An 18,291-nucleotide genomic window follows, 5' to 3' on the forward strand; every position below is an offset into this window, starting at 1 on the left:
GCGATCTACCTTCTCTCCCTGATCCCTCACGCCCCCTCCCGAGGGCAGGGGTCCCCGGCGCGCCTCACCCGCACAAGAGGAGGCGCAGCTCTTCGGCCCCAGGGCGGGGCAGGCTCCCGGGCTACCGCCGCCGCCGGGCGCGGAGGGCTCGGCCCCGGAGGACGACGAGGAGACGGACGGGGACTGAGTAGCCGCGGAGGGTTCAGCCATGGCTGCGCGAGCAAGGGCGGGAGAGGGGTGAAGAGAAATGTGGGGCGGGAGAGAGGGAGGGGAAAGAAAATAATCGGGCAGATGGCTCTCCAAAGTCCCTTCGCTCCTCCTGCTCCGAGGACAGACTCCGACAGACTGACTGACTCAGCCGAGCGCAGCGAGAGGGCGGGAGCGCGAGCGCGCAGGCGTACAAAGGGCCCCTCCGGCGGGCGGCGGGGGCGGGCGGCGGCCGCTTCTAGGCGCCCAGAGACGCAGGACGCAGGCGCAAGAACTGTTCTGTCTCCTTTCCAGCAGAGGAGGAGGGGCAAAACTGGCTTCAAGCCGCGCCCCTCGGGGACAAGACGCAAGGGGCGTGACCAAGCAATAAGCTCCGCCCATCACTGAGGCCGCGAGGGAGACCTGTGGGTTAGTATGTTTTGCTAACTCTTTACGTGAATATTTCAGGGTCGGCAGATTACGTGTTTTAATGATACACATTTCTTTTTTGCTTCCATTAGGTGGAGAATATCTTTTCCATCTATTCCAGAGCCGTTGTCTTTTCTCTGATGCGTTCCCACCTGTGACTCCAATAAAAAGTGAAAACCACAGTGTGGAGTAGACCCACTCTGTAAGGTGCTTTATGAATTTTTCTGGATGTGTCGTAGTATCTCATCACCATGAGGCATAGATGGCACGGTCTCCCATTCGGTAGGTGGAGAAAGATGCTGTACATAATGAAAAACTATTACTCATTCCAGTCACATTGCAACGCAGCCACATGACCTGCTTCATATTCTTATGCCATTCCTGTTCCCAAAGAGGGGTCCACCGTGGGTCTTAAGGTCGTCCTTTCCTGCCGATAGGCTATCAAGTGGAGAAGGTATAGTTTGAAGGAAAAAGAAAACCTCAGCTAATGAGAAAAGAAGAGCCAGGGGATAACATCCTGGCTGTGGTTAGCGGGGGATGGTAAAATGAGGTATTAAAAATTGAGAATATGGCACAAAATACAGATTGAATTTTATTCATAGCCTAAAAGAGGTCCTTAGCAGAAAATATATTTGAAACCAGATATCTATCTTATATTAGATTTTGTTTATTTTTTGGCTTCTTTTTGGTTTTGCAAAATTCAAAGCCTTCTCCCTGTATTTGGTCATTTGAAATGTGCATAATTATTTTAAAAAGGGGGATGTAGACTGAAAATAATAGAAATCAAGGCTGTAGCCCTTATTATTGCCAAACCAGCAATCAATGACCTGAAGGGCAACTGCAGGATCGGTAGATCCTGTAAAGATGCTGCCGCATGAAGGGTGAGGTACTCAGCCAGGCAGCTACAGAAAGGAAAAGCGATCTGACCAATGGAAATCTTCCAGAACAGATAGTGAACTACATCTGCCCTTGACAGTTTTTAAGGTCACGTAAAGCCCAGACAGGAAAAAACTCCTGGCTATTGCAACACTCTGAAAAAAGGCACAGAAGAATATTTCCCACAATCACTTTGTGGCAAATATCTTACTCTGGCACTTACAGCATCATTTGATAATGCGGCACTCTGTCCTTTGGATGGCAACGGGAAATAGAAGCCAATTGGATAACCAAGCCAGCTTTCTACCCAGCCCGACATATGCATAAATTTAAAAATGTTTACGTTAGTAGGTGCTGGATAAGGAAATAAATGATGCTAGCCCCTAACCCTGACAGCAATTGCCAGAATCTGGAGACGGGCTGGAAAGGAAGCCTGTTTCCCTGATATCTGGAAGTAGACAAAAGAAGTTAAAAAATCAAGGCACTGATGTGGTCTTGGTGGTCTTTTCAGACCCTTCAGATTTTTTCCGTGAGAGACCTTGGTGCTAAGTCCAACTCCTGAAGCTGCCTTTTCTTCCTGCTCTCTTGCTGTGCCAGTAAACTTCCATGAGACTGACCCTGCCTGGGATGTTGGTATATATGATTTGTTGCACAAGTGTTTACTGATCATCTGCTGTGTGTGTGACACTATCCTAGGAAATCTGGAGGAATCCAAAAAATGTGTTTTTCCTGTCTTCAATAAGCTTACAAGCTAGTTGGGGCTTAGAAAATATTCACGTAAAGTTTAAAAATACAAATTAAATAGCAACCAAAAAACAACCCCAAGCAACACAAAACTATAATGCTATAATTAGATGGCAAGTGAATTGTATGAGTTTGAGAGGTGAGGGAATCAGTATGAAGTTATGGTGGCTTGGGGAGGTTTTGTGAAGAAGCCCCAAGTCAGATAGGAGTTTAGAGTGGTAAGGAGGTCATTGAAGGTAGGGGAGAATGGTGTGAAGCAAATGCAGGGGTTGCTTTTGTGCTAGTGTACAGTCAGACCACCTTCTGGGCAGACAAGTCACAAAAGAGCACCTTTTCCTCCCAGTCCAGTCCACGATGTAGGTTAGTGCTGGTGTGTCTACCAGAATGGTCCAGAATGACCCCTCTTCACAGGCTGCCTAGTGTAACACCTACACCATCTGTGGTAGCTACAGGCTCAGAAGTGTGATTGTGTATAAGGTGCTTTGGGTATGGTTAGCCCAGGTTGGCTAGAGCCAAGGGGTTGAATTGGGACAAGAGAGATAAAATGGGAAAGATGCTTTGGGGCCAGAGTGTGGAGAAGCAGTAATATAGAACTAAAGACCTGAGGCTTCGTCTTAAGCCTAGTGTGGATCCAGTGGAAGTTTTCAAGCAGGGAAGGGTCCCTGTGGGATTTTTAAAGTGCTCACTGGAGCATATCCATTTTTCAGTTGTTGAGCAATTTTTACTCCTGAGGCGCTGAGCTGGGCCTCTCTTCCTTGGCCCTGTCCTTAAGGGACTGATATTTACACAGCTCATTTCCCCCCTCAGCCTCTAGGCCATCTCATTGCCTCAGTTTTTCTTGACTTTTAGAAAAAAAAATTATGTATTTTAATTAAACTTTTTTGGAATATATTCACAGGTCATATATGTTCATATATATATATATATATACACACACACACACACACATACATATACCTCTTCAAAAGTATATATACAGTATACTATAAAGTTTTCTTCTATCACTAACCCCTCTCCATCCACTGGTCTCCCCCGCTACATACACATAGGTAACTACTGTTAGGAGCTTTTAGTGGCAAATGCAAAGGTGAACATAGCAAATCCATGTCCTCATCCACATTTTTTAATACAAATTATAGACACTGTTCCTTTTCTTAACAGTAAATTCTAGTCATCTTTTCTAGTCTTTCTCAAGTGTTAGCTGTGCTGTTGGCTGAAATAACAATAATGAAGCAGCTGACGGATCTTGAGCTTTTATTTTTTTACCATGGGTTACCATGTGGAGGGCCTGATACTCAGCTTTATAAAGCCCTGTGAGTTGGGGTTGACTATTTTCTTTTTACAAATTAGGACACTAAGTCATTACCTCATTTTGTACACTTAGCTATTTACCCCACAAGACTGTGAGTCTTGGGAGAACAGGAATGTGTCTTATGCATTGTTTCAGCATTACAGCCTAACACCGTTCCTGGTACGTAACAAATGACCTATTTTGGAAAGCTTTGGAACCTGAGTCACAGTGGATGTCACTGCAGAAAACAATTTTGCTATTTTTGTGCTTCATAAAAATACTTGAGTATCTTGAATATTTATGACTTTGTTTTGCTTTTCCAGAGTGAAGATAATAACCAATTTTGAGGAGTACTATGCATCAGTCATAATTGCCAAATACTTACATCTCATTTAACCTACAACTCTGTGAGTTGAGTATTCAAATCACTTGACAGGTATTGATGAAACAAGTTCAAAGAGGTTAAGTAACTCACCCAAGGTTGTACAGCTAGTGAGCATCAGAGCCAGAATTCAAACCCAGGTAAGTCTGACGGTTATCTGGCTTTGAATGGTTAAGACCAAAGCCAATGGTCTTAACCATTCAAACATGTCTACATGTCACCTACTTCACTTACTTGTAGAAAACCACAAGTCAGCCTCGGGTCATAGCACATAAGTTAATTCAGAACGAGATGGCTGAAGGCAGGCTGTCATCAGTATCATCAATATTTAGCATTTTGAATGTCCACTCTTTTGATGACCCTGCATATTTGAGAAGGAAACAGCAATAATAACATGTTTCTCATTTACAAGGGTTGCTTTTAAGTTGTGACTAATCTTAAAGTTTACCTGTAACTTGTACTGTGTTGTTTCAAATGCCCAAAACTTCTACAAGGTATGGGAAGGCTGGCGTGCTAACTCTGCCTTTGATTATGTTATATTGAGACAGATGTAACGTCAGTATTTGCTGGTCACTTCCTGACAGGATGGATTTCAGTGGTTCTCTGTTAGTAGCTCTTAAAGTAGAACAGGGTATTTTGTTCAAAAGCAAAAGTAGATACTTAATATAAAAGGAACAAGAAAGTGAGTGAACAGTGTTAGGTATAACATACCTTCTTTATTCACCCATTCAATACATATTTGAGTTTTAACTATCTGCCTGGCAGTTTGAGACACTGGGTATATAGCAGTGAACAAAAACAGACAAAAATTCCTGTCTGTATGGAACTTACATTCTAGTGGGAAGAGATAAACAAAAGGAAAACATAAATCAGATGGTAAGAAATCTTATGGAAACAGACAGGGGAGGGGAGTAGAGAATGCTGGGATGTGTGCGCAATTTTTAATTCTTACACTGTGTGTTGCAATTGTGACAAGTCACTGGTCTTTAGCCCCTGTCTTTCTGAGCCTGCCACATAATGCCCTGGATTTGTGTCACATCCTGGAGGGCCTGCCTTCTGCACACCCAGTGTGAAACCCCAGTAACCACTTGCCCTGATGTTTCTGTCCAGTTTTTTGCTGGCCCCAGTTGGTCTAGATCTACATCTAGACTCTTAAATCTAAAGCCTGGAGGAGGGTGTTCCAATAATCTTGAGAATTTGGGGCGAATCAGAAGGAAAATAAATCAAACCAGGACCTCTTTAGGTAAGATTAGGTAGAATTATCTTTACCTCTTCACTTCTGACCTAATCACTAACTTTAAAAATACTTTAAGGGCTTGGCAGGGCCTACAGGTTGCTGGAAGGAGGATCTGGGTAGGTTGTAATAGTTCAGGCAGGGGCAGAAGAAAAAAGTGAATAATCTGTCAAATGAATGAGGCAATGATGATGCCAAGAGGTCGTGGCAGTGGTGCAATGGTTGCTTTAGACCCCGCTAAGCTCCACCTGCTACTTACCCCAAAAGAATCGCCCCTACCCCAGCAAATCCAAAATAACAATATTATTCAATTGTGGCAATTGATATTTTCTCAATCACATGTGAAGTGTGAATAAAAGCCTTTTTGGAGAATCTTGTTTTGTGTTGATCTTCCATACAGTTTAAGCAAGAATCTGCTTAAACTGTATGGTAGATCAATACAAAATGCAAAAGTAGGTTCAAAAACACTGTAAATCTGGGGTTTAGAAATGATGGTCTAAGCTGGTGGAAGGGGTTTCACTGGAAGTTCTTACGTTAGCTATTAGAATGGTGACGGTATGCCATCAGGGACGGGAATATGGGGTGAAGCTGATGATGGTGGTAATGAAGTCATGGCCTCCTTTCCTCGTGAAGTCAAAATCGTTAAAAAAAAACAAAACAGTGCCGCTCACGTCCCCCAGGGTTGAGGGCTTCCTTCAGTCCTTTAGGCAGACTGCCGTCCACCTATGGCCCCGGCCGGCGTTAAACCCCGAAATCATTTCTACCGCAGCGGGTAGGGGTTCGAAGCCGGTTACCTCACAGGCTCGGTCCCGGGCCTGGTCCCAAGTCCAAGAGCCGGGCGGGGCTCTCTGGCGGGCTCCGGCCCGGGCCGGCCCTTCCCTCCCTCCCGGCCTGCTGGGAGTTGTAGTTTAGTTGACGAAGAGTCGCGAGAAGCCCAGGCCGCATTTTCCGCTTCCTCTCCGCCCGGGATGAGTACGCAGAACCTGGACCGCCGCGGGAGAACCAGAGAGCGTAAGACTACAATTCCCAACGGACGCTCGCCTTCAGTGCGCAGCACCAGGGAGGCGCGCTTGGCGCCCCCGCGCACGCGTACATGCGTCGGGCGTTGGCGGGATTTGTCCGCGTGCGCTTTCCCGCTCCCGCCCGCCCTGCGCTCAGCGCGCCTGGGACCTCCCGTTGGTCTTCATCCACTCGCCCGGTGCTGGTTCCCTGGCGCTCCGCACGTCCCTCCTTCTCCCCAGTTCCTTCTAGAGCCCAAGCCCCGCCCGTTTCCCGCCTCCTGGGCCTGGTTCGTTCCCGCCCCAGCCCGTCCCTCTCTAAGCCCCTGCTGCTTCTGCTGAAGGCAGAGGCTCCATGTTGACCCCTCAGCAAGCGGTAGCTGCTGCCTCGGGAGGAGCAGGTGAGGAGCCTAATTTCCCTCGGGCCCGCTCCACGACCACCCCCGCCGCCCGCCCTGCTCTAGTTCGGAGGAGAACGCCTGCCCGCGCCGCCATCCCTCCTCGACCGGGGCTTGGACCGCACGCCCCTCGCTGGGGTTCCTCAGCCCTCGAATTCGGGTCTGGGGGCTGCTCGCAGGGCTCGGTCGGTCGGGCGCGGGCGGCGCCTTCATCGGTCCCCAACTGGGAGCGGCCGCCACCGAGGGTTGGGCCCTCCGCCGGGGGGATGCCGCTAGTGCTCCTCCGGGCTGTTGGCGGTTTTGGCGTCCTCGCGTCCCCTGAGGCGCCTCTGAGGGCCGGTGGTCCCGGCGGCGGTGTCCGGAGGTTTCGGCCTCGCCGGCCCCGCCCTGGGCTGAGCCCCGCGCTCCGGGACTGCTGCCCACTCCCTGCTCCAGCGCTGTTCGCGCTCGCGCTCGGTCCGGGTGGCTTTGGCCTTGTTAACGGGCCGATGGAGCGGGAAGGCAAATGCCTTATTATTGTTTAGGCTTTTAAGAAGAGCTTGGAGGGCTGCGAAGCACCTTCGAGTTGGAAGCTTTGTTTTTATCCTAACGACCTTGGGACACTGCAAGAAGTATTAGGAAAGTTGAATTTTAACCCACACCTTATCGCCATAAAGGAGATAAAAGAATGTGGTCTGAAATAGTTTTTAGGAAGTTCTTTTAGTATATCAGGTACAGTACGTTGTTCTTTTGCTTTCCTGAAGACAAAAAAAAATAGTAAAAGTATGAAATAAAAATAGAGTCACCATAAATTCATGGGTGCGACTTCATCTGTCATTTATTTATCTGGCTTTATTTTTGTTTAATGGGTGTGCTGTTGAAATTACCGGAAGTTTCACTTGCGAAATCTAAAGGCAAAAGTAAAGAACCTTGAAGAATCTTTTAGTAAATAAATCCGAGCCCTCAAATTTGAATATGAAGTTGGGTGGAATATGTTGTGAAAGGGAGAAAAGGACTAATGGACCCAAAACGTGATTTCAAATTTGGGTTGATTTTGGAGAAGCAAAACCTTCGTTGTTTTAATCCGTGCACGTATTCAGCATTGCAGTGAACTGAAATTAAAATTAGTGCTTTTTTACAATCCCCACAGAAACTAGCTTGTACTGTAGTCTAGAAATCCGTGTTGCGGTTTTTAGCACCTGAAAAGGAAACGCTTGTATGAAAATATCTCTACATACTGAATGAAGCATTTCACTAGTACCCTCCACATTGTTTTATTAGCTGCAGTTTACCATCTCATTGGAGTAAACATGAAATTAAAAATAGCTAGAGGATAAATGTGATGATGTGTACTAGCATAATTTTCTTAGTGTTTACTAAATAGGACTTGTTTAGACTTAAAAATTGGTTTTCTGTGGTACAGCACATGCATTTTTAATGATTTCTAAATCATGGAATAAAGGATATATTCTGTATTATTATTTAAAATAAAATAATAGAAAATTGTAAGAAGCAACAAATATAAAGTCTTCTCTATCTTCCCAATTCCCCAGTGGTAGTCATAATTAACACTGGTTAGCTTTTTTTTTTTGTCACATTCTTTTAAGACTCCTATTAAGCACCTTATGGAACCCTGGGTTGTGTGAACTTGTTTGAGAACTGGTTTAGAATTTACCTATAAAAACTAGGCGTGCCTGTTAAAGTTTCTATGGTCTTGTGTTTCATATTGAGAAATTGTTCATTTTAAAGTTAGTCTGAATTTTAAAACATTTCCCCAAGTTATCTTTGAGATTTTAGGAACATATTCTCTGAAAAAATATTAATGGGAAAAAAAACCCAAAAATATTTTGGTGGTTATATAGCTGTAGTTCCCAGCACTGCTTCACATTAGAATAACCTGGGGGGTGGAGAACACACAATGTGATATATAGATGAAGTATTACAGAATTGTACACCTGAAATCTATATAACTTTACTAACAATCGTCACTGCAATAAACTTTAATTAAAAAAAAAAAAGAATAACCTGGGGTTTTTTAAAACCTGCCAATGCTTGGGACCCGCTCACAGTCTGATTTAATTCATTGAGGGGTAGGCAACAGTTAAAGAAAAACCCAAATCTAATTTGTATACTAGTATATAATCCAATTTCCCTATAGGTGGTTGCTTAAATTTGAATTGATTTGTTACTATATAGGAAGTGTAATTTGTAATATCAATATTTGTATTAGAAGTTGATGCTGTTAAGTGCAAATTTCTAAAAAATGCTTTTTATTGGCGTGTATTTTGATTGTTAGAACATGCTAGATATATTTCACAGCTAAAATATGTTACAAAGCAGGAAACAGGCTTTACTGGTATAGTAGGCAAGTAAACAAAGAAGTAGATTGACTCTTATGCCTTGAAATGGTAAGGAATCCAAGGCAAATAAATATTGCCTTATTCAGCTGGAACACAGATAATTTAAATCAGATTATCAGATCAGGTCAGGTTGATTTTGGTGGTGTTCTTATTTTTAGGGAAGAGTCAAATAAGATGATTATTAAACTCATCCTATTAAAAAGATTTGGTTTTTCCAGGTATATATGGCCTGGTATCATTTTTAGATTCAGCCGGGTCTTTGGATTTCTGAATCTTCAGTACTGTTTAGTCATAATTGATCTCCATAGATCCATGAAGCACTACAAAATTCTTAATTGACAAAATGTGGTTTTCAGCATTCTGTGCTTAAGTATGATTTTCTACAACATGAAAAAAAGCTTCCTCTTAAACTCTTTCATTAATTAGGATGTAAATTTTCCCCAATATTCTGTTTAGTTGGGTTTAAGTAGTATTTTCACTGAAAATAGCCTTAAAAATTTGTGTATCTACCATCATACTCCTACCTTAAGACAAAAATGAGTAGGTATATGAAGGTACTTCGTCACCATCACCATAAAGGAGCCACACCCAGCAGATCTACATAGAGTTGGCTGAGGGCTTAGTGTACTCACCCTTGCACATGATAATGTGCTTTCTTTGGCCTTGTTTTAGGAGCTTTAAAGACTGCCAGCAAGAACAAGGCATGAGAATGGTACGCTTCTGTTTTTGGGTGTGTTGCTCTTTCCCTTTAGAGAATGTGGTATTTCAAAAGGAGAGTGGAAAACTCAGATCATAACTTTACCCTGAGTCATGCAGTCTACTCAGTGAAATGTTTCTGTAACTAGTGAATTTGCTTTTCAGAACGCACTGGACAATAAGGATGAGCCCTGAAGCTGGGTGCACCCCGGTGGTTCTTAACCAATGTGATTTTGCCCCAGTGGACATTTAACAAAGGCTGAAGACATTTTTGGGTCTCATAATGGGAGGACGGTGGGTTATTACTTATTAGTACCTAGTGGGTAGAGGCCAGAGATGCTGTAAAATAATCCTACAATGAATAGGATAGTTCCCCATAACAAAGAATCATCTAGCCCAAAATACCAGTAGTGCTGAGCTTGAGAGACCCTAGTCTACACTGTCGAATTGATCAGCTAAATTCAGTATAAGTTTTCTGAAATAGCAACTATAATTGCTTCTAATTAATTAGTTTCACTGAATTTATCACAGTTATTCAGGTGGTCTCAAATATTTGAGGGGCATTTACTTTCTTCCCCATAATGCTTTTCTGATAGAACTTATTTCTTAGAATTTATTTCCATAGAACTGAAAAGGCCAATTATGATTTATGATTCAGTAGTCTATCTAATTTAACCTGTGCAGCTCCTTTTTTATAACATTTTTTTTTTAAAGATTTTTTTATTGGGGAAGGGGAACAGGACTTTATTGGGGAACAGTGTGTACTTCCAGGCCTTTTTTCCAAGTCAAGTTGTTGTCCTTTCAATCTTAGTTGTGGAGAGTGCCGTTCAGCTTCAAGTTGTTGTCCTTTCAGTCTTAGTTGTGAAGGGCGCAGCTCAGCTCCAGGTCCAGTTGCCGTCTTCTAGTTGCAGGGGGCACAGCCCACCATCCCTTGCGGGAGTCGAGGAATCAAACTGGCAACCTTGTGGTTGAGAGGACGCGCACCAACCAACTGAGCCATCTGGGAGGCAACTCAGCTCAAGGTGCGGTGTTCAATCTTAGTTGCAGGGGGCAGAGCCCACCATCCCTTGCGGAAATTGAACTGGCAACTTTGTGGTTGAGAGCCCACTGGCCCATGTGGGGATCGAACCTGCAGCCTTCGGAGTTAGGAGCAGGGAGCTCTAACCGCCTGAGCCACTGGGCCGGCTCCTTTATAACTTCTTTAAAAATTCAGTTAGATAGTTTTAGGAAGAGTCAGTGCTGTAATTTATACAGATCTCGACAGTAAATTCTTCCCTATAATTTAGTCTTTCAACTGTTAGTTTTTCAGCTTCGTTATATTTGGGTTATCTTTCTTTGTAATTTTAGTACAGAGCTAGTCTATTGAGTGCAATTATTACAGAGATTATTTGAACAGGCATATTTAAACCTATTGGTAGTCTGTATTAAGGTGTACTCTGCTGTCAAAAGTAAAGGATAAATCAGTACTTTAAAAGTAATTACGAAAAAGTTTGTAACTTCCACATAAACTATTGGAGAACTTTTAAATATCCAAATATTTTCAACATTTTCTACGTACTTAAAATGATGGTTGATATAGTATTACCATGAGTTATTTACAACAATAATCAGAATTGGCAGATGATACAGTATTACTACCACTCATCTTTGTTTTAAACGTAGGTTTTAAGTTCACTTACATTTATGTGGATCACAGATGTGACTGGGCAGTCTATATCTGTATGTGTACAAAAATGTCACAAGTTATTCATATAAGGGAACGTAATATAACATTGACTCTTCGTATAAATGAACATTAGCTGTTCACATAAGAGAGCATTGCTGTTGTCTCAGAGTACATATCTAGACCTTGGAAAATAATTGCTTTGCTAAAGGGAGAAGGCGTGTAAGGGTGCCACATAAAGGTTTTTCTAATACCATCGCTGGAGGTTAGATCTCCAGAGTTTAAGATTCCTGAGAAGTGGGAGTGATTTCACTGTAGTTAGGGGAAACTTCTCCAAGAGAAAACCCTAAACCCCCAAATCTTTTGTGTGGGTCCTTACTGAGCAAGTTGCTTTAATGTTTTTATCATCATAATTTTGGATCTGTCCCTTAGCCAAGCCTGTACAATTTAAATTAAGCCAAGGGATGAATAGTTTACCTAGCAATTTTGGCCAGTTTAGATATCCAGGAAATTTTCAGTTGTTCAAGAGGCATTGAATTTTAAAGCTAGAAAATAGCTTCACGTAACTGCCTGGTTTTATAGAGGAAACTTGAGACACAGAAGTGGAATGATTTACTCACGCTGTTACAGTCAGTGCAAAACTGAGCCCTGAACTCTGGTCTTTCCTGATTATTAGGAAAGACCTTTCTCCTATACGTATTGCTTCACTAGAACAACAACCTTTGCCAAAACCGGAGCTTAAATCATGGAAGGAAGAAGTGACTAGATTGGTGGTGTATTGCACATAGGAAGATAGAGTCAGGAAAGATGCGGGGTCTGAAAGGTGGAGATTTGAGAGATGAGTAGCGGAGGATTCATTATGATCACGCTAAATGTAGACATAGGAAATATTGGTCCTGGAAGGACTGCTGGAGGTTAAATCTTGCTTCATTTAAAACTTGAGACTGAAGACTAGGCATGCCCAGAATCACACAGGTTGTTAGTGGTAGGACTGGAACAGGCTCTTGTCTCCTGACTCTTATGCCCATATATTTCTACATGTTACTCCTGAGAGAGAGGTGATGGTGGAATGTCCAGGTGAATCTGCCCCTTAGGCAGGTGTACATTTGGATACTAATGCAGGTTAGAAATTAATGAAGTTGCATCACTAGAATAGAAGGTGTAGTGAAACAGGAATGAAGACCTCATTGAGGTAGTAAATCAGAACTGCAAAGGACTGAAGCAGAGCATTGGTGTCTATCACAGGAGGCTGAAAAGAAGAAAAGAATTAGTGGAAGGAGATAATAAAAAGGTTGGAAGACAATTAGGAATGTGCTCTGTTACTGAGTCCATAGGTTTTAAGTTAGAAGTGGGTGGCAGTTGTGTTTTGTCACAGATAGAGTTGAATGAGAATCAAGAAAGGGCTATTAGATTTGGCAAGGGGTCATAAGTAAACTAGAGAATAGTTTCAACAGAGAGATTAAGAAGATCGCAGGGTGATAAGGAGAATGGATAGATACGTGGATGAAGACATACTTCCAAGGATTTTGACAATAAAAGAAAGACCGCGAGGCGGACGGGAAGAAACTGACTTTTACTGAGGTGTGTATTATTGGGTTTAGTGGTCACAATGCTAGGAAGCTATTATTCTTCCTATGTTAGGTATTGGAGCTGAATGTGACAGTTTCTTTACTCCCCAGAGACTCCCAGTTTGGGTGGTAAATCAATTACAATATGGTAATATTGTAATGAGTGGAATAATAGTATGTACAAGATTTTGGTGGAAATATGATAGTAGAGCCACTTCGTTTAGTCCCTAATATGTGTCAGACACTGCTTTGAGATGGATATTAGATTTATAAATGAGCTACAAGTGGTTAGAAATTTATTCATAGTCAGTCACATTGTGACTAAGTGGTAGAGTTTATTTATTCCACAAATATTTATTGGATGTCCACTATGTATGGACACTGTTCTGTGGCCTTGGGGAATATAGCACTGCTCTCATGGAGCTTACGTTCTAGAGCGGAGAAAGTAAGGATTGAAGGCTTGTGTGTCCTGTCGTGTTTCCAGAGCCTGTTTTCTTATACCACGTGAAGAGGTAGCTCTGACTGGGAGGGCTGGGAAGGGCGGGACACAGGGAGCGTGAGGGTGAGTGTCGGAAGGATGAGATCGTGTTTGCGTGGAATCCAGAGAAGCAGCATTTCAGGCAGTGAGAACAAATGGTTGAATAAGTTGTACACTTGAAGTTTAGGAATCAAGACAGGGCAGGACTTGAATCCTGACTTTATCCCAGTAGGAAGACCAATGAGAATCAATTTGCCTGGGAGGATGAGAATGAGGAATTAGAAGGACTGAGGCAGTGGGGGGAAGGGTGGAAGGCTTTGACTCATAGGATGGAGAGTTTAGCTTTGAGCTGTCAGTCCATGAAATGTTTTTGAGAGCCTTCTGTGTAGTCGCTGTCATGATGTGTATACACTGTGATGAAGGAGTTCAGCCCGCAGGAGGTGAGGTGTCATCGTTAAAGCAACAGTTGGGGCTGGTGACTTGGATGATAAACCTAATAGGCAAGAAGGGTTGGAAAGTGGCACGGCCTAAGGGAGAGGGCCCTACGTTTTGGATTAAGTGGTCTCAGGGACTGGGGAGTCTGAGATGTGAGGAGAAATCAGCAAATCACATCTACGTGACATCTGGAAAGGGGTGAGTAGAAATAAAGTTTTGCCTTGGAAGATCAGTAATACAGTTCTATTGTCTTAGGAAGTGAGAGATAAAAGTGAAAACTGAGCAGCTCTATTTGTTTGAGTTGAATTGTGGTGATGTGTGCAATTCAAAATAATTTTTCCCTTAAGTGAGCCCAAACCAAAGGAACAAGATCTTTTTTAATCCAGTGTACCCAATATACTGTTGTGAAGAGAAGTGCAGGATCACCCCAGCTCCCCCAACTAAACATAGCCTGGGTCTCTTCCTTTTCACTGTGCCGTAGGCAGAAAGAGAGGAAGAGATGAGTGAAAGCTTTATCACCTTTTTTAAAACTGTCCTTCTCCGTGGTCTTCAGCGTCTCTTGAAGTGCAAATTCATTGTGCACGGCTGCATACATTTTTGCCACTGGCTTATTCCATCTTGTCTGTAGCCCATGATGTAACTTGTTGCTCTAACTGTACCACCTGCATCCTTAGGATTGAAGCCTTCAACTATATTGCAGTACACATCATTCATTCTTTTTACCGTTGTTGATTGTGTGTCTGCTCTGGGTCAGTACATTCACCAGGCTCAATAAACTTTAATAGTGAAATAGATGACATTGAAAGAGCCAGTATCGTGAACTTAATTGTGAAGTCCTGGGGACTGTTGTATTGGTTTCTGGGTTGGGCTGTATCTGATAGAGCCTCCAACTAAGGGATTTAAAAAGGTTGACATTTACTTTTCTTTCGCGTAAGAGTGAGCCAGCATGGCAGTTCTGCTCCTCGAACCCTAGGTCCTACCTCTCTCTGTTGCTCCAATATTCCTAGGATGTTGCCTTTGTGTGCCTGGTCCAGGATGACTTGCTCCCACTTCTGATGCAGCCAGCAGACGAGAAAGATGCACGGCCTGAAAGTTGCCGTATCATTTCCAGTCAGAACTTAGTCACATGGTGACACCCTTGCTGCAAGGTTGGATTGGAAGTGTGTTTCTTTGGAGCAGTTATATATGTGCCCAGCTGTAAATCTATTATTGTAGCAGGAGGGGAACATGAATATTGGGGGAGCAACCAGCCAACCAGGGACTTTGCTTGGTAGTGCTTTGAGTACTGCACAGTACTTTATACTGTGGTTTATCCATAAGGTCGGAATAAATTCTTCTCATTTGTTTTTTTATATGAAAGACTGAAGGTCTTTAGGTCCTGGATTCACCTGCTGTTGTGGCAATAAGAAGAACCCTAAGAGATTATTCACAGACACCTTTCCTTTTTATCTACCCATAGTGAGAAAGAAAAGTATTAGTATACATTTATTACAATGACAGCATGACATTCAATCTATATTTATAACTTGTTTTCCAGTAGTCTGCAAAAAATTAAAAAGTGGCAAGAACGCTTCTGTTTCTATCTGATAAAGTAGAAAAAATGAGCAGCAATTCTGTAGCTTAAAAAGTAGTCTGGCAGTTAAAGGTTGTTGACGTTACCTGCTGTGATTATGCAGCTTTTACTACTTCCCAGACAAAAGTAATTTGGGGACCATATTTGTGACTTTTGGCCCTATCTGCCTAGCTGTACTTTGCTTTACTTAATGTTTGTCCTTCAATTTACTTTAAATTGATTCACTTTTTATTTTATTTGTTTTTTAAGATTTTATTGGGGGAAGGAGAACAGGACTTTATTGGAACAGTGTGTATTTCTAGGACTTTATTGGGGAACAGTGTGTTTTCCCAGGACCCATGAGCTCCAAGTCAAGTTTTTGTCCTTTCAGTCTTTGTTGTGGAGGGCGCAGCTCAGCTCCAGGTCCAGTTGCCGTTGTGCAATCTCAGTTGCAGGGGGTGCAGCCCACCATCCCTTTTGGGAATCGAACCAGCAAACTTGTTGAGAGCTTGGGCTCTAACCACCTGAGCCATCTGTTTGCCTGGGAGCCCAGTGGCAGCTCATTGATTTCATTCTGGTTGCGGAGGGCACAACTCGCTGGCCCATGTGGGAATCGAACCAGCATCCCTGTTGCCCAGAGCTTGTGCTCTAACCAACTGAGCCACCCATCCGCCCTTAAATTGATTCACTTTTTAGACTTAGTCTCCTTCTAAGCAGTAATCTATTAAAACATGGTTTTGTTTCCTAATGGACATTAAAATGCTTGATTATTAAAATAAAAAAAAATCCTTTGAACTGCCTGAAACATCATTTAATACCAGTGTCACTTACGTTTAAGGAAATAGTGCTTTGCCTTAGTCCCTAAGCCCCACTGGTAGTTTTTTGTAAACTTTCCATATATCATAGCGACTAAGTGGCTCTGAATTTCAAAGAAGTGCTTTCTTTTTGCTTTCAACTCTTACTAATAGTGGTCTGCAAAACATAGCTACCTAAAGATCTTCACAAACTCTTCTAGACCTGTTGGGCAAGGTGCTTAACTTCTGTAAGCCTTAGCTTCCTTGTTTTTAAAATGGGACAGTATTATTTACCTCATAGGGTTGTTCTGAGGATTAAATAACATGCAAAAGGCATAGCAGTGGCAGGCACTCTTTCTAACTGTTGATGGACATTTGGGTTATTTCTAGTTTGGGACTATTTTGAATAAAGCTGATGTGAATAGTCTTGCATGTATGTCTTTTGGTGGACATAAGCATTTATTTCTCTTAGGTATATACGTAGGCGTGGAATTGCTGGGTCACAGGTATGTTTAGTTTTCGTAGATTCTGCCAAACAGTTCTCCAAAGCGGTTATGTTCCCATCAGAATGTATGAAAATTCCAGTTGTACCACATCTCCCCCACAGTTGATACTGTCCGTCTTTTAAATTTTAGCTCTTCTGATAGGCAGGTAGTGGATCTCATGGTTTAATTTACATTTCTTTGATAAGTGATGGTATGGAAGCAGCTTTTCATGTGATTATTGACCATTTGGATATCTATATAAGTATAGATATATAATATCTATATAGATATATGAATATAGATACATAGATATATATATTATGAAGTGTGCGGATTTCTATATTGATTCTGGATATAAGTCCTTTGCATATAGGTGTTGTGATATTTCTCCTATCTTGTGGCTTGCATTTTCACTCTCAATGGTATCTTTTAATGAACAAAAATTAATTTTTTTTTTTTAGAAGTGTAATGGGTTGTTTCTTTTTTTTGTTTGTTTGTTTTTTAAGATTTTTTTATTGGGGAAGGGGAACAGTTCTTTATTGGGGAACAGTGTGTACTTCCAGGACTTTTTTTCCAAGTCAAGTTGTTGTCCTTTCAGTCTTAGTTGTGGAGGGCGCAGCTCAGTTCCAGGTCAGGTTGCTGTTGCTAGTTGCAGGGGGCGCAGCCCACCATCCCTTGCGGGAGTCAAACCGGCAACCTTGTAGTTGAGAGGACGCGCTCCAACCAACTGAGCCATCCGGGAGCTCAGTGGCAGCTCAGCTCAAGGTGCCGTGTTCAATTTTAGTTGCAGGGGGCGCTGCCCACCATCCCTTGCGGGGACTCGAGGAATTGAACTGGCAACCTTCTGGTTGAGAGCCCACTGGCCCATGTGGGAATAGAACCGGCGGCCTTTGGAGTTAGGAGCATGGAGCTCTAACCGCCTGAGCCACCGGGCTGGCCCAACAAAAATTAATTTTAATGAAGTCTAATGTGTCATTATTTTCTTTTATGGTTAGGGTTTTGGTACCTTAAGTTTTTGCTCTTCCCATGTTCAAAAATACATTTTTAAAAAATATATGAAGCTAATTTTTTTCTCCATAACAACATAGGTGATGCCATGGAGAGTAGAAAGCCTGGTCCAGTGCAGATTGTTTTGGTTCAGAAAGACCAACATTCCTTTGAGCTAGAAGAGAAAGCCTTGGCCAGCGTCCTCTTGCAGGACCACATTCGAGACCTTGATGTGGTGGTGGTGTCGGTGGCTGGTGCCTTCCGAAAGGGCAAGTCCTTCTTTCTGGACTTCATGCTCCGATACATGTATTCCCAGGTAAGGTAGAATTATTTCTTCTCAAATTAGAAAATGAGAATTTATGTCCAAAAGAGCAAAATAAGCTCATGGATTATCCTTGATGTGTAAAATTACTTAAAATTTAAGATGTAATGGAAATGTCTTATTTGTCCTATAGAAGGAAGGTGGCCATTCAAATTGGTTGGGTGACTCAGAAGAACCATTAACAGGATTTTCATGGCGAGGGGGCTCTGACCCAGAAACCACTGGGATTCAGATCTGGAATGAAGTTTTCACTGTGGAGAAGCCAGGTGGAAAGAAGGTAAGGAAGAAAAAGGCTTACAAATTAACAGCAACAACAAAATAAGAACTTTAATGTGTACTCTGATAATCTAATTAAAAAACAATTCTTATCAAAATGATATAAATGCATGGTGTAAAAATAATGCATGGATGTAGTTTAAAAGGTCAAATGGTAA

At 42.6% G+C, this 18,291-nt stretch overlaps 2 protein-coding genes across 7 annotated transcripts in view; one reads left to right on the forward strand and one right to left on the reverse strand.

Moving 5' to 3' along the window:
• The window catches only part of RTN3 (reticulon 3), a 52,271-nt gene extending 51,818 nt beyond the window's left edge, over nt 1-453 (reverse strand). The window contains exon 1 of one of the 4 annotated variants that reach the window (XM_033121602.1): nt 69-399. In XM_033121602.1, the coding sequence (XP_032977493.1) occupies nt 69-210 (142 nt within the window). In that variant the 5' untranslated portion in view covers nt 211-399. Of the gene's footprint in view, nt 1-68 lie in introns of all 4 variants that reach the window. The other 3 variants (XM_033121604.1, XM_033121601.1, XM_033121603.1) reach the window with 3 other exon arrangements.
• A 5,612-nt stretch (nt 454-6,065) lies between these two features.
• Nucleotides 6,066-18,291, forward strand: part of ATL3 (atlastin GTPase 3) — a 44,163-nt gene continuing 31,937 nt past the window's right edge. The window contains exons 1-3 of one of the 3 annotated variants that reach the window (XM_033119913.1): nt 6,066-6,153; nt 17,637-17,851; nt 17,991-18,134. In XM_033119913.1, coding sequence (XP_032975804.1) covers nt 6,111-6,153; nt 17,637-17,851; nt 17,991-18,134 — 402 coding nt within the window. In that variant the 5' untranslated portion in view covers nt 6,066-6,110. Of the gene's footprint in view, nt 6,154-6,233; nt 6,542-12,510; nt 12,818-17,636; nt 17,852-17,990; nt 18,135-18,291 lie in introns of those variants that run through there. The other 2 variants (XM_033119912.1, XM_033119914.1) reach the window with 2 other exon arrangements.

Source organism: Rhinolophus ferrumequinum, chromosome 11 (assembly GCF_004115265.2).
Source record: "Rhinolophus ferrumequinum isolate MPI-CBG mRhiFer1 chromosome 11, mRhiFer1_v1.p, whole genome shotgun sequence".
In the NCBI taxonomy this organism is placed as follows: Eukaryota; Metazoa; Chordata; class Mammalia; order Chiroptera; family Rhinolophidae; genus Rhinolophus; species Rhinolophus ferrumequinum.